This window comes from Solanum tuberosum, unplaced genomic scaffold, assembly GCF_000226075.1.
Source record: "Solanum tuberosum cultivar DM 1-3 516 R44 unplaced genomic scaffold, SolTub_3.0 scf00063, whole genome shotgun sequence".
NCBI classification, from domain to species: domain Eukaryota; kingdom Viridiplantae; phylum Streptophyta; class Magnoliopsida; order Solanales; family Solanaceae; genus Solanum; species Solanum tuberosum.
In genome coordinates this window covers 251,100-268,338 of record NW_006238988.1, presented here as the reverse complement: position 1 = coordinate 268,338, position 17,239 = coordinate 251,100, and the positions used below count along the sequence as shown (strand labels likewise).

Here is a 17,239-nt window from a genome sequence, read left to right as displayed (position 1 = left end):
TTTATTTATTTTTCATTTAATATAATTCTATCAACTAGGGGTTGATTAAAATTCACATTAATAATGTATATAATTTAATTTTACTCTACTTAAACAGTGATTGACTTATTCAATAATACGAAATTTAATATAAAGTAATATCTAATAAAAAATAAATATATTTATGATAGTTATTTTTCTAAGGATAAATAACTAGCCATATAATTTTAATGCTTTGTATCTTTCAAAAACAAAAAAAGGGCATCATTAGTTTTTAGGACTAAATATTGTGACTATATATAAGTTAAAAATATTGTTCATGACATTTGTGGTAATGTTCCAAGATAGTGTTAGATTAATATTATTGTATAATAATTTATTTAAATCTAAAAAGTAGAATATATATTTAACAATAAAATTCTTTCTAATGTCATTGTTATTTTTTGTATTATTATAGTTTTAGATTTTGTTAAATATATTTTAAAGAAAATATTTCTTGAAGACTCCAAATAAAAAAATCCTTAGATTCCAAGAAAATACTTCCAATTAAATTGTATTTAAAAAAAATTCAAGTTTGCATTCCTCTAAAAATCTTCAACCAAATTCACAACAATAAAATCCCCAAGTAATTCTTCTAAGTAAGAAAATTCCCAAGTAAATCCTCAAGAAATAAATTCCCAACAAAATTCGTAGAACATGAATCCCCAGGTAATAACACGTATAAAATTATTTGCAAATAAATTTTCAAGTAATTATTTCTAGCTAAATCTGATAATAGGTTTTTCTAGGAATTTTCTTGCAAACAACTAAAAAAATAATTTTTTTTATTACTTGCGAATTTACCTATGAAAATGCTACTTGCAAATTATTTTTCCCAAATAATTCCCCAGGTAATAATTTTTGTAAAAAATGGCGCCAAAGTTACCTACCAATTTTTCTGGGAAATTATTTTTCGCATGTAGAGAAGTCTAGAATTTAGACATTTCACATTTCCGCGTGAAAATTCATAGGAAATTTCTGCGAAAATAATCCCTAAATGAAATTCCCAGGTAATTTACAGTTTTCTAGTAGTGGACCCTCGATTCAAGATAAAGGTCTAGTGATCGACACTACATCAAAAATGATCTTTAGGGGTAATTAATTAACGGCTATAGCTTAATCGCTACTAAACATGTATTTTTAGCGGCAATTAGCACTTTTTGTAAGTGTCCCTAAAGCCTATAGTTAAAAGTATTTGAACATTCTAACTGGTTAGGTACACAAGACTTTTCACATTAAATTAATTAGGGAAACTCCATTATTCTTCGTAGGACCGTCTCGTATTAACTAGCAGACGATGACTTCTAGTCTTTAACCCAAATTCATGATATGCTCAAGTGTGATTCATCAATTACTAGTGATTACGATAAGCTACAGTACTAGCTGATTAAGCAATGCTACTCTTTCTATTTCATGCTTCTTCTATATGCTTATTGCACTTCGCAGGAAGTGAGCCACTGAAATCATTACGAGAAAGATCAAAAATTCGCAACTTGGGAAAGCAAAACTTAGTCTGACACGTACTTATAGGTCCATGGAACTTGTTCGACTTTAATATAAGGACCTGTAGCTCTTGAGCAACGACACAGGTACAGGTCCTTCAAATAGATTACCATTTACGACAATGGTACTCAATGAAGTGCTCTGTGCACATAATGGGGGAAGACTCCCTGTGAAATTGTTCTTTCTTAAGTCCAGCACTGTTAGACTAGCCATTCTTCCCAAGCAACTTGGAATCGAGTTACTGAAGTTGTTGCGTGATAAATCTAAAAAGGTAAGTTTCCTTATGTTACAAATGGATGAAGGTAGTGGACCCTGAAGGGAGTTAAATTTCAGATCAAGATACTCTAGACTATAATAATACAATTGTGGTAGGTGTGTTAATGAATTATATGAAAGGTTCAGAAACCGCAGCGAGTCCCACCTCATGCTGCTAAACCAGTTAGGGATTCGACCACGTATCTTATTGTTAGAAATATCCAAGAACTGAAGTGTCTTTAAATTTCCCAAGAAGTGTTGAAAATCCTTCAGTTCACAAGATGATAAGAACAAAGATGATAGGCAAGGAAAGGTGATATTTATTCCCACATCGCGGGTGATGTTATTTGATGAAAAGTCAAGGAAGTCTAGGCTTGTGAGATTCACAAGTGATAGAGGAAAAGGACCATTGAGTTGATTATGACTTAAATACAAAGTCACTAATGTTGGGTTTGTTTTGATCTCATCAGCCACTCTACTGAATTGGTTATGATGGAGATTCAAATAAAGTAAGGAAGGGAGGCTAAACACCCAAGAGAGTATTGTTCCATTCAGTGAGTTGTGAGACAAATCTAAGGATCGAAGACTTGTCAAGCTTAACATTGAAGAGGGAAATGGACCGGTGAAGTTGTTATTAAAAAGATCCAAGAAAACTAGCTCTTGGAGGTTAGAGAACACATGGGGAATTATGCCTCCAAGGGAGTTATCAAAAAGAACCAAAAGTGTGAGGTGCTTCAATTTAGAGATTGTGGAAGGAATATGGCCAGTGAAACGATTACCCCAAAACCGCAACACCCTGTGTATGCAATACTCAACTCCAACAGAGTGCTGCTCGGGTGGATCTTTGGAAAAACTCCTTTGAGAAGATCATTACCACTTAATTTGAGCGCTTCCAAGCTGTTTAGCAGAAGGAAAAAGCTCTCTGTGAGAACACCTCGCAGATTAGTATGTGCAAGATCCACATACCTTAAGGAAGAAGAAATATTCGGAGATGAGATGTTGACATAAGAGAGAGAAAGTATCTCCAGATTTGTGAAGTTCTGAAATATTGCTTCAAATGTTCTCTCATCAAGTTGTAATCCAAAACTATCAGAAAGATGAAGTGAAACCAAATTGGAAAGGTATGAGATTTCTGTTGGGATTTTTCCATCAAAGTAAGAATTAGAAAGGTTGAAATGCCTCAAATTCGTCAATCGGCCAATGTTATGTGGGATCGAAGAAGAATAATTGAAGTTATTGTAAGACTTTGTTCTTGGGTAATCATAATGCCGGGATTCAGAATCCCAACAACTAAAGTAGTCGGAAATTTGAAAGGATTGTTTGAACTGAAGCAATGCATAAGCTTCCGTGGGAGAGCAAAGATGATGAACAGAGGATGAAGAAAAGCTTTAACCTAGAAAGACAAAAAAGACAAATGAATAGAAGAAAAAGAGACACTCCGTCTTTCTTTTTCGTATCAAGCAAATAACAGAATGTTGTTACAAAATCAATCATCATAATCCATCTATATTTCATAGAGTTAGTTAATGAGTTAGTTAGTTAGCTAGTTCCATCAATATTAATGTTGAAGATTGCACCATGTGTAACACACTAAAAAAGATTTTTTCTATGTAACTTCAAACAAATTTCCATGATAGTGATGGATTTACGTGTATCTTCTGCCGTTTTCCATCTTGTTCTCCATGAGACTTCTCAAATAATAAAGAAGGTCAAACTAGAAATGTGAACTTGAGACAAATATCTCCTATATAAATTTTTCCTATCCACATATAAAGAGGACCAACTTTTCTGTCATAAAGACAGAACCATGTGTAACACATAACAAAGAAAGGTACTATCTTATACATAAAGGTTACTAACTTCCGTTACCGAAAACTAGGAAACCAATTTAAAGGTGTTTGGTATACCTTTATTTAAAAGGCATAATACATAAATGTGTCCTTTAACTTGGCCTCTCTTTACGTTTATGTCCTCCAACTTTGGGTATGCACAAATAGGCACTTAAACTTGTATAAAGTTGAACAACTAGACACATGAGTCCTACATGGCACAATACACATAGGACACCACGTAGGATAAAAAATGACATGTAGGATGTCATGTAGGACATGTGTGTCTATTTGTTCAACTTTATACAAATTTAAGTGTCTACTTGTGCACACCTAAAGTTGAAGGGCATAAATGTGATTTGAAGCCAAGTTAAAGGGTATATTTATGTATTATGCCTATTTAAAATCAGAGTACGAAAATGATCAAGCACCTAAAAGAAATCCTCAAAATGCAGTTACTGGTGGATAAAAATATTTTAACTAACAATACCTTAAAAGGAGTCCTTATAAATTAAATACTATTTTGAAAAATGAATAAAATTTATTCATCACTTAGTTATCTTTTTATTTCAAAAGATAAAACAATTCGAATGCTTGAATGACAAATTAATTCTACTCTTGATTCTGTTGATCCGAGTTAAGACCTTGAACTAAATGGTTAGCCCAATATCTATAGTATAACAATAATATACGTAGGATGTAATAAGATGGAGAAGAGATGATATTGACTTGGGCCTGCCAGCCCAAATCTTGCTGCTTATGCAAATTTTCAGCCCAATCCCTTGATAATGAAGTAAAAAATGACCAAAAAATGGACATTGACACTTTTCAATAGCTAAATGCTAAAACAACACATACAATTATACTGCATATATACAAACAGTTAAAGGAACTGCTTTCAATCTTTCATTATGTCCGTCGTCTCTGAGCTCTCTTCTTTGGCCTTCTCATTTTCTTGGGAAAGATGCCGTCAAAAAATTCCACAAACCATTTTGGCTTACGATATTTAAACATGAGACTCCACAGGACAGTTCCAACAACGAGTCCAAAACTGTAGCCTATGACTACTGATTCCCATGTAAATCCACTAAAAAAATATGACTCATCATCTTCTTCTTCTTCCTCCAATGGTTGAGGAACATGTGATGGATCACTTGTTCCACATTTCTTTGATAAAGGAGGACCACATAAATCAAGGTTGCCACCATATGAATCATTTTCAAATGTGTTGAATTGTGAACCTTGAGGAATGCGTCCAACAAGGAGATTTTGAGAGAGGTTTAAGAATGACAGAAAGTTCATTCTTGTCAATTGCTGTGGAATCTTTCCAGTGAGCCGATTCCAAGAGAGATCTAACGCTTCAAGCATATTCAATTTCTCCAGTTCCATTGGTACATCTCCTTTGAGATTGTTATGAGATAAATTGAGTAGCCAAAGTGAGTTGAGATCCTTTAGTGTTTTCGGAATGACACCTTCAAAATGGTTGCTTGAGAGATCTATGGTTGTCATAATTGTGGTGATTTTTTCTAGCTGAATTTCCTGGCTTTTGATCACCAACCTCACTGAAACCTCATACATTACGTTACTAAATCCGATGTAAGACTGTGGTTGCATATATTCGATCTCTCCTTTGTCTCTCTCATCTGTTTTGATCATTCCTTTGAAGTTTTCAAAAACTTCTGCAGGCAGTGAACCACCAAACTCATTATGAGAGAGATCAAAAATCCGTAACACGGGGAAACCAAACTTCAGCCTAGTACTTATAGGTCCATGGAACTTGTTAGACTTCAATATAAGTACCTGCAGCTCTTGAAGAGTTCCGAGCCAAGCTGGAAACGTGTCATTTATAACATTGTTCCCCACATCAAGGACTTCTAGACCATCACACTTGAGCAATGACATCGGGACAGTTCCTTCAAAATGATTACCATTCAAGACAATGGTTCTCAATGAATTGCTCTGCGCACAAAACGGTGGAAGACTCCCAGTGAAACTATTTCTTCTCAAGTCTAGCACAGATAGCCCAACCATGCTGCCCAAGCAATGCGGAGCCGAGTCACTGAAGTAGTTGTGTGACAAATCCAGAAGGCTAAGACTGCTCATGTTACAAATGGATGAAGGTAGTGCCCCCTCAAGGAAGTTAAATTTAAGATCAAGAGACTCTAGACTATTATAATGAAGTTGCTGTAGGCAGTGGCGGAGCCAGAAAATTTAATAAGGGGGTTCAAAATCTGAAAAGTAAACACACGAACTAGTGGAAGGGGGTTCGACATCTATTATACATACCTAAAAAATAATTTTAACCATGTATAAATAGTAATATTTTTCGCCGAGGGGGGTGCCCCCCCTCATTACATGCTGCCTCCGCCACTGGCTGTAGGTGGCCTGTTAATGAGTTATGTGAAAGGTTTAGGTGCAACAAGGAGTCCCACCTCATGCCGCTAAACCAGTTAGGGATTTGACCACGAATCTTATTGTTAGAAATATCCAAGACCATAAGTGTCTTTACATTTCTCAAGAAGTGTGGAAAATCCCTAAGTTCACAAGATGATAACTGTAAAACTACTAGGCTAGGTAAAGTGATTTGTATTCCTGCATCAAGGGTGATGTTATTTGATGAAAGGTCAAGGGTAGAAAGGTTTGTGAGATTCACAGGTGATTGAGGAAAAGAACCACTTAACCGGTTATGATGGAGCGACACTGAAGATAGCAAAGGTAGGCTAAACACCCAAGATGGTATGGTACCATTCAGTGAGTTGTAAGACAAATCCAGCTCGGCTAGCTTTTGAAGCATGCTTGCATTTCTAGGCAGTGGTCCAGATAGGGAATTACTCGACAAGTCTAAGGTTTCAAGTTGTGTCAAGCTTAAAAGTGGAGAAGGAAACGGACCGATGAAGCTGCAATTAGAAAGACTTAAATAACGTAGTTCTTGGAGGTTAGAGAAAAAATTGGGAATTTCACCTCCGAAGGAGTTAGATGAAAGAGCTAAAACTGCGAGGTGCTTCAATTTAGAGATTGTGGAAGGAATATTGCCAGTGAAATGATTATTACCAAAATTCAAATACCTAATTTGTGTAAGATTGCCAATGGAATCAGGAATGCGGCCAGAGAATTGACATCCATAGAGGTACAAGCGAGTCAAGGAACTCAAGGTGCCAATTGAATCAGGCAGCTCACCGGAGATTCCTGTGTATGAAATATCCAACTCCAACAATGTGCTGCTTGGATGGATCTTTGGTAAAACTCCTTTGAGAAGATAGTTATTACTCAAATAGAGCGTTTCCAATTTTGGCAGAAGGAAAACGCTCTCCGTGAGAACACCTTCCAAATTTGTTACCTTAAGATCGACGTACCTTAAGGAGGAAGACAAATTTACAGGTATCGGAGATGAGACGTTGACACCAAAGAGAGAAAGTACCTCTAGATTTGTCAAGTTCTGAAGCACTGCTTTAAATGCTCTCTGATCAAATTGTAATCCGTTCACATAAGAAGGAACAGAAAGATCAAGTGAAACCAAATTGGAAAGGTATGAGATTTCTGTTGGGATTTCCCCTTGAAAGTAAGCATCAGAAAGGTTGAGATGCTTCAAATTCCTCAACCGGCTAACGTCATTTGGAATCGTAGAAGGATAAAAGTAGTTCTTAGCAAGGTTTAGTGTCTGAAGATGATGAAGTTGGATGAGGCTGCTGTTGGGATAAATAGTTCCATTAAGCTGACTACAACTAAGATCCAACCCGATAACATGACCGTTTAACATGTCACAAGTGACCCCGTCCCAAGTGCAGCAATCGTTACTCTCATTCCATGAAACTGTTTTTGGGAAAGACGTATCACACGGGGAGAAGTCCAATATATTAAAGGAATGCTTAAACTGAAGCAAAGCAGAAGCTTCACTGGGAGAGCAAAGATGATGATCAAAGGATGAAGAAAAACTTAGACTTAGAAATACACAACAGAAAAGTGAATAAATGAAAAAGAGAGGCCACATTTTTTTGCTTTCAGCATATAACAGAGTGTTCTGTTCTAACAAAATCTATATATATTTTTATAGATATTTGAACTCCTGTTTTAAGTCAACTTTGTCCAACTCTCCATCAACATCTCGTCTTCTGTTTCTCCACAATAATTGAGAAAATATAATAAATGAACAATAATGACATTAGTTGTCTGTTGTGCTGTTTTCAAACTTGTTAGGTACATTCTATAAATTTCAACTAGACTTTTCACATCAATTTTCTGCCTAGTTGTAGTAGAAAAAACTTAATGGGGCAAAAGTTGATACTTGTCCCCTATTATATTGACAAGTTGGGCACAGCCATGTAACAACTTGATGTTATTCTATTCCAATATGTAATAATCTGACATCAAATAGTTTTTTAAAAAATCATTCAATATGAATTTCGTACAGAAGATAAACAATAAACTAATTGGAACAACTGGTTTGCTCCTTATTCTTTAGGTTTAATTTGTCATCTTAACAAAAGTGTTTTTCTAAGTGAAACAATGTGATAACAACAACAACGTAAATGGGGTTTGGGATGGGTGGTGTGTACGCAGCTTTTACCTTTACATTAGGAAGGTAGAAAGCTTGTTTGCGTATACAAATTGACTCAAGATAAGGTGTAGCAAATGGAGTGATCAAACGTTTGCAACACGATTCGGTACTTTTTAGATGATTTCAGAGGACATAAAATTACTAGAATTCTGATGACACTTGGTAATTTATTTTTCTTTTCAACTACCAATATGAAACTTTGTTCGCTCATTAACAGAACAAAATGCAGAAAGAGGTTATTTCCCCTTAAAATAACACATATAAGTTGCTATCAAAACATATACATACAACAAACAGAAAATTAAGAAGAGAAAACAAATTCAAATAAATACTAAAGCATAATATTAATGGGATAATTCCAACATTACTCATTATCCAAAGACAACTGGCTCTTTCAATCTTCAATTAAATCTGCTGTCTCGGCCTTCTCTTCTTTGACCTTCTCATTTTCTTGGGGAAAATGCCTTCAAAAAATTCCACAAACCATTTTGGCTTACAATATTTAAACATGAGGCTCCACATGACAGTTCCAACAATGAGTCCAAAGCTGTAGCCTATGACTACAGATCCCCACGTAAATCCACTTAAGAAATATGACTCATCTTCATCTTCTTCAGACTCCAATGGCTGAGGAGCATGTGATGGATCACTCGTTCCACATTTCTTTGATAAAGGAGGACCACATAAATCAAGGTTTCCACCATACGAGTCATTTCCAAATGTGTTGAATTGTGGACCTTGAGGAATTGGTCCGACAAGATGATTTTGAGAGAGGTTTAAGAATGCCAGAAAGTTCATTCTGTCAATTCCTGCGGAATCTTTCCAGTGAGCCGATTCCAGGAGAGATCTAAGGCATCAAGCATATTCAATTGCCCCAATTCCATTGGGATATCACCTTTGAGATTGTTATGGGATAAATTGAGTAGCCAAAGTGAGCTGAGATCCTTTAGTGTTTTCGGAATCACACCTTCAAAATGGTTGTTTGACAGATCTATGACTGTCATAATTGTGCTGATTCTTTCTAGATCCATATACTGGCCTTTGATCACCAACCTCACTGAATCCTCATATATTGAATGTCCATTCAAATATTGACTCATATATTTGATCTCGCCTTCCTCTCTGTCATCTAATTTGATCATCGCTTTGAAGTTTCGAAAAACTTCTGCAGGCAGTGAGCCACTGAACTCATTTTGAGAGAGATCAAATATCCGCAACCTGGGAAAGTAAAACTTCTTCCTAGTACTTATAGGTCCATGGAACTTGTTCGACTTTAATATAAGGACCTGCAGCTCTTGAAGAGTTCCGAGCCAAGCTGGAAATGTGTCATTTATAGCATTGTTCCCCACGTCAAGGACTTGTAGACCATCACACTTGAGCAACGACATCGGGACAGTTCCTTCAAAACGATTACCATTCAAGACAATGGTTCTCAATAAAGTGCTCTGCGCACATAATGAGGGAAGACTCCCTGTGAAATTGTTCCTTCTTAAGTCCAGCACTGTTAGACTAGCCATGTTTCCCAAGCAACTTGGAATCGAGTTACTGAAGTTGTTGCGTGATAAATCTAGAATGTTAAGGCTGCTCATGTTACAAATGGATGAAGGTAGTGGACCCTGAAGGGAGTTAAATTTAAGATCAAGATACTCTAGACTATGGTAATGAAATTGTGGTAGGTGGCCTGTTAACGAATTATGTGAAAGATTTAGGAACTCCAACGAGTCCCACCTCATGCTGCTAAACCAGTTAGGGATTTGACCACGAATCTTATTCTTAGACATATCCAAGACCTCAAGTGTCTTTACATTTCTCAAGAAATATGGAAAATCCTTCAGTTCACAACATGATAACTGCAAAACTTGTAGGCGAGGAAAAGTGATATTTGTTCCTGCATCACCGGTGATGTTATTTGTTGAAAGGTCAAGGGTAGAAAGGTTTGTGAGATTCGCAAGTGATTGGTGTAAAGAACCACTGAGTTGATTATTGCTTAAATACAGGTATTCTAATGTTGGGTTTGTTTTGATTTCATCGGGTAGTCCACTAAATTGATTATTATGGAGCCACAATGAAGATGCTAAAGGGAGGTTAAACACCCAAGACGGTATGGTACCATTCAGTGAGTTGTCAGACAAATCCAGTTGGGTTAGCTTTTGAAGAATGCTCGCTTTATTAGCTGGAAGTGGGCCAGATAGGGAATTTGTCGACAGGGCTAAGCTTTCAAGATGTGTCAAATTTAAAATTGTAGAAGGAAATGAACCGATGAACCTGTTATCATAAAGATGTAAATAACGTAGCTCTTGGAGGTTAGAGAAAACGTTGGGAATTTCACCTGAAAGGGAGTTAGATGAAAGATCCAAACGTGTGAGGTGCTTCAATTTAGAGATTGTGGAAGGAATATGGCCAGTGAAATGATTAGTAGATAAAATCAACTCCGTAATTTGTGTTAGGTTGCCTATGGAATCAGGAATTGAACCAGATAATTGACATAGTTCGAGGTTCAAGATATTCAAGGAACTTAAGGTGCCAATTGAATCAGGAATGGAACCAGAGATGCCTGTGAGTGAAATATCTAACTCCAACAGAGTGTTGCTCAGGGGGATCTTTGGTAAAACTCCTTTGAGAAGAAGATTCACACCCAATTTGAGGTTTTCCAAGTTTGGCAGAAGGAAAAGACTCTCTGGGACAACACCTCGCAGATTAGTGAATCCAAGATCCACGTACCTTAAGGAGGAAGACATATTCATAGGTATCGGAGATGTGATGTTGACCTGAGAGAGAGAAAGTAGCTCCAGATTTGTGAAGTTGTGAAGCATTGTTTCAAATGTTCTCTCATCAAGTTGTAATTCATACCCAGAAAGATCAAGTGAAACCAAATTCGAAAGGTATGATATTTCTGTTGGGATTTGCCCATCAAAGCCAGACTCAGAGAGGTTGAGATGCCTCAAATTCGTCAATTGGCCGATGTTATGTGGGATTGAAGAATAATTGAAGTTATTGTAAGCAAGGTTTAGTGTGTGGAGATGATGAAGTTGGAAGAGGCTGCTGTTGGGATGAATACTTCCCCAAAGCTGACTGCAACTAAGGTCCAACGCGATAACACGACCCGTTAACATATCACAAGTGACTCCATTCCAAATGCAGCAGTCCCTACTCTCATTCCAAGACTTTGTTCTTGGGAAATGAATAGGACATAGGGAATTAGGGTAGGATATAATCTCAAAGTGTTGCTTAAACTGAAGCAAAGCAGAAGCTTCAGTGGGAGAGCAAAGATGATGCTCAAAGGAAGAACAAAAACATTCACTTATTAGCAACACAACACACAGAAATGAATAAAAGAAAAAGAAATGTCCCATCTTTCTTTTTCGTATTCAGCCAAAAAAAGGATGGATGTTCTCTTCTTACAAATCACTCATCAGTATCCATATATATATATATATATATATATTAATGTTGAAGATTGCACCATGTGTAACACACTGCAGAAAAAAGAAATATTATATATATATATTGATGTTGAAGATTGCACCATGTGTAACACACTGCAGGAAAAAAATATATTATATATATTGATGTTGAAGAAAAAAATTCTGCAAAGCCAGTGTGTTCATAAATGATATGGATTTACGCGTATTCTTCCGTTTCCCATCTTGTTATCCACGAGTTCAAATGATAGAGAAGAAGAAATCAAACAAAGGAGATTCCAATCCAAACACCGATATATATATATAAAGTAGAAATGTGAACTTCGAGACAAATATCTCCTACAAAGTAGTATGTACGTATATCTTATCTAACTTGTAGAGGTAGAGAGATTGACTCTGATAGACCCTCTATTACAAATTTACAAAATTTGGCATAAGCATTATACTTAGGTACAACATGGTAACACTACAAGTACAATTTATTTTGGGAACTTCTTATAAATCTAAGATAATCATGGAAGGTCGAAAAATGTGTAATTCATTTGTTCCTTTAATAAAACAATGCTACTCTACCTTCTTCTTTTTAACACATATAAAGAGTCTAAACCAAACCTACTGGATTCAGATGAACTCGTAACTTTGTTTAAATACACTTTACACGGTCTTGGATGTCATTTGGAAAGATAATTTCTGAACTCTTTACTTAACAGATGATGCCTACTTTGGAGCCTAACTTATACAGTCCAATGTGGTATAAAGCCCGTTAAAGGGGGAAAAACTCCTATCAAGATTTTTTTCATTCTCTGAGCTCTAACTCGAAGGGATTTATCCATCCTACCATAACCGTTGTTTGTAAGATTTAAAAAAATTGTTGAACTAGAAGGATATCTTGTTTTGCATTTGCCTAATTGATTTTGCAAATGGACTCTTCCAACATTCTAAACTTAATGGGCTTTTAAAAGCTGCATGAAGCAGCCCAGCCCATATTTAATCTAAGAAATTCAAGTACTATAGACATTAAAAAGGAATCAAGAGCTCTCTAATTTACAAGTTTTTCTTATTTTAGTTTTCCACCTGGTTTTCATTGCCTACATTGGAGTCCAGATCGAACTCAAGACTTCTGATTAAGGATAAAATAGTCTCACTATTACACCACAACCCAGAGTTTCTCATAATTTTTTAGTTGGGAAATCCAATAAATTGTCTTAGTGATTGCCAACAAAATTGTCTTAGTTGTTCACTCTTCAAATTGTATTATATTGTTGCAATCGATAAATTCATTTTACTTTGAGACTCTTGCTTAGGATAAGCGTCCTACAATTGATAAAATATTATATAGGTAAGCAAACTTTATAACTTAGTAACGCGTTTAAAGTCGTGTGCATCTAGGATCAGAGTGGACAATATCATTAACGGGTTGGATCCTTACATTATTAATGCTTAGTATAGCATTTACTATATTTGATGTATCAAAACTACTTCGTATTTTTTTCATTTTTGACGTAATACATAACAACCCTTTTAAACTTATATTAGCAAATTTCATTTAGAAAATACTTGAATTATTATTTATTTCATTAATTGAGCACATGAACACATGATAAAGTGTTTTAATTAGATATTTTAAATTCAAATTTTGAAAAAAAAAATACGCATCAACCTCAATTTGAAAACTTCTGAACTATTACAGCTTATTTTCCCATACCATAAAAAAAAATTACATTTTTTATTTCAAAAAATTGATGAAGATTACAGTGAATCTGGTCTTGCAAATGTCCTAATTCAACTACCCTACCACATATGCCTGGTCTTTTTTCCTATCTACATTTTGTTGTATTATATTTTTATATTATTATCTTCAGAACATTTTAAAAATAAATGCTTGGTAATATTAAAATGAGCTTAATTATGAGTATTTTAATACTATATAATTAGATCAACTATTTGTATTAAACAAATGCAAAACCGTGTGGCTTCAATTTCTTGATTACTTAAGTCTTACTCTTTTATCACTAAGCACCATAATATTATTAATAATTTCTAAACAAAAACTTTATCTGGAATTAATTATTAATTTCCATGGTAATGGAAAAATTCTTGAGGGTCAATAGTACGCGATCTAAAAGTTAGTGGACAATGGACACACTTCTGTCCCTTAATTTTTTTCACTTAAATATCATATTTTGAGATATGATTTGAATTCGTAATATATACATAATCTACATATCAGATATTACGGTCTTATTATTCCAGACTATAATCCTAGGGTTAATTATTTTTATTTATTTTTGATTGCTTGAGAATTAATTAAAATATATTTTTAGCATATTATTATATGGTTAAAGTACCGTCCAACCCAATTTTTGTCTTCTTCATCATTTAATTTTGAATTAATTAGTGTGTTAATTAGTTGATGTTGAGCTGACATTGTTTGGTTTTAAAAATTATTAATATTTCCAATTTGGCAAATCATTCTTAATTACATGCATGACTTTGTATTCAATGCACTATTCCCACTACCAAATTTTATTTTATTTTATTATTTAATCATATATCCCATAGATTGAGGGAATATTTTTTTAAAATATAAAATGCATGCACCTCTTCCTACTTTTTTTCCCTTTCTCCTTCCCTCCTATATAATCGAAATAGTTTCGAGAGTCATTACAAGGACAGAGCTACGTGGGAGTTTATGGATTCGGACAAATTCAATAGCTTTTTTGTAGATCGTATATTCGTATTAAAAAATTAAGTAATAACTTGTGAATCCTGACAAAATTGGTTGACAACTTAATGATAAAGAAGGGAAAGAAAATGTAGAACCTCAAACTCCTAATACTGATTCCGCTTTTATATTCAATTAATAATAAAAATGGCTTTCTATCTTTTTTATTAAAATATTAATATTTTTTATTTGTAATAAAACAATTTAATTTCATACCATATGTGTATGCACAACTAATTAGTATCACCCATTTGATCCTTTTCTTTGAAACTTTTTTTAATGTGATTTTAACTCTTTATACCAAAACACTTTCATTGATCTCTAATAATTTTTCATGTTTTCACAAATTATAGAATAAAGAAAATTTTATATTATCAGGTCACTAAAGCAACTTATACAATAATTGTTTATAATATATATATAAAACCTACTACTTTAAAAGTAAGTTAGTGAATCATATTTGTCGCACGTCATTATAATACAGTATGAAAAATTTGAAGTAAGTCAGAGAATCATATTTATCGCACCTCATTATATTACGATGAAAATTTATTATGATCTATCGATATATATAAATTAAATATGTACTAAAAATTAAAACAAAATTCATCATAATAATCATTAGGTAAGTAGTCTCTATATACATTAGGTCTTGAATGCTCCAAGATCCCAATATATAATTTATATACATGCACATAGACATAAAAAATTTCAAAAAGTTTAATTACGTGAAGTACTAGCTAGGTCCCTAGAAATTAATTGGTAGCATCATGCATGGTGGCCTACATTTAATTTTTTTGTACAAATTTGAACCCAACATTTTTTGTTCATATACTACAATTGTTAGGTTCAATTTGGTTAGTGTTAGAGAACAACTTTAGTAACTTTGATTTAGACCATACACATATATTTGAAAATTTTATTGAATAAATACATACATATAATAAATTGTAATCAACTTAGGTAAAAGTGTTTGTTTTTTAGCAAGATGTAACTTGTGAACTCATGTGCATGGTTTATTTGGTTTGTCACCTTGTTTCTAAGTGATTTTCAATGTTTTTTTTGTGTGTCAAATCTTAACGGTTAAACCGATAACGATCAAAAATCAATAACCGATAAGCCAATATCTTAATGGTTCTATAACGATTTAGCATCTCTACAAACCGATAACCAATAAGCCAAACCGATAAACTTCAAAACCGAACCAAACCGACCGATACGCAACCCTACTTGACATAAACAAAGCAACAACAAGTGAATGAAGCATGTGAACACATAAATATAACATTATAGAGATTATTGTCACGTATAGTTTAAGACATCATTGACTTATATACGAAAAAACATATGATAGAGAGGTCGTGTTTCAATGATGAAAGAGAATTTAACCGTACATTATTTCAATCCTTAACATATTATTACAATCAAAATACTTCTTTATTAATTCAATCTATAACAAATGATGATAATAAGAACTACAATTATAAAGAAATATTTTAATCGCCCTAATACACTAAAAAGACAAATCTAAATACGGTAATAAAATACAAGTACATCAATTTTGTTTTATGACATTCAATATACTTTTTTTTTTTTTTTATCAAAATCAATAAAGTATAAAAAATTAATACATCTCGACTATTGAACATATAAAACAGGAAAAATTACAAATATGTCAACAAAAATTGCATCAAGCATTTAGAACCAGAAAATAGTATTGAGAATTAACTATACTCTATAGGACCAAAAATATAAATTATAAATCTAACAAAAATGAAAAAGAGGGAGAGAAAGGAGCAATTAACATAAATAGCCATCTATTAAAATAATAGCCAATATATATATTTTGTATATTTCACTAGCAATGTAATTAGGAAAAATTACATAAATACACAACTTAAGATATCACAATCTCTAAAATTTCCTATCATTTTAAAAAAATTACAAAATTCCCTCTTGGACACATTACATCCCCTTTCGGATACATCCCTATCCTCTCAGATGCATCTCTATCCCCTCTCAAATAGGGGTGTTCATGGTTCGATTTGAATCGGTTATTGGTTAAAACCAAAATCAAACTAATTTAATCGGTTTTTATATTTCAAAAACCAAACCAAACCCAACGAAAAAATAGCTATCGGTTTGATTAATGTTGATTTGGTTCATTTTTTCGATTTGAAAATAATAAATTTGTTGAGGGCATACCATCTTGATAGACATAGACACCTAGTACATGAGAAATCCATCGAAAAACTACTGTGGATTCAATTAAACAACACTAGAGTTAATATTACACGAACAAAGTGATTCAATCTTAGAGAATGTGTGATTATCTGATGTGAACTGTGATAGGCAAGACTAAAATAACGATTTTTGATGGACTTGCTCTTAGGATTTCAATAGTTGGGCTTAAAAATGATAAAGTTAAAGACTTAAAATTAATTAAAATTTAACAAAATATTTATATTTTACTTATGAATAATATAATAATTATAAAATTTATATATATAATTTAACGGTTCGGTTTGGTTATTTTTGCGAATATTCTTTTGTAAAACCAAAACCAAACCAAATAGTATCGGTTTTCAAAATTCAAAATCCAAACCTAACCAAATCCAACCAAATATCGGTTTTTTTAATCGGTTTGATTCGAATTGCGGTTCGGTTTGGTTGTTTAACCATAACCATGAACAACCCTACTTAGTAGTATAAGATTACGTTGGACAAGATTAATTTGAAGTTAAAGTTTTGTTTGAACATATAATTTGAATTTCTTAAGTTGTATTTTTCCTTATGTGCCATAAAAAATTAGAAGTTGTGAAAACTATCAAAATTATCCATGTTTTTATACGGTCTTATCAAATGAGCAAACTATAGTTTATAAATAAGATGTTAGAGTTTCCTTCTACTAGAAAATAAGGAATTAGCGACA

At 33.6% G+C, this 17,239-nt stretch overlaps 2 protein-coding genes across 2 annotated transcripts; both read right to left on the bottom strand.

The window, feature by feature from the left end:
- Positions 1–4,329: 4,329 nt before the first annotated feature.
- Positions 4,330–7,593, bottom strand: LOC107060163 (receptor-like protein 12). Its single transcript, XM_015307738.1, has 2 exons — positions 5,961–7,593; positions 4,330–5,812 (listed from the first exon to the last, which is right to left on the bottom strand). The coding sequence occupies exons 1-2, from the start codon at positions 7,591–7,593 to the stop codon at positions 4,515–4,517; spliced, it is 2,931 nt and encodes a 976-aa protein (XP_015163224.1). The 3' UTR covers positions 4,330–4,514.
- A 791-nt stretch (positions 7,594–8,384) lies between these two features.
- Positions 8,385–11,556, bottom strand: LOC102588876 (putative receptor-like protein kinase At3g47110). Its single transcript, XM_015307757.1, has one exon. The coding sequence runs from the start codon at positions 11,511–11,513 to the stop codon at positions 8,955–8,957; it is 2,559 nt and encodes an 852-aa protein (XP_015163243.1). The 5' UTR covers positions 11,514–11,556; the 3' UTR covers positions 8,385–8,954.
- Positions 11,557–17,239: the final 5,683 nt, after the last annotated feature.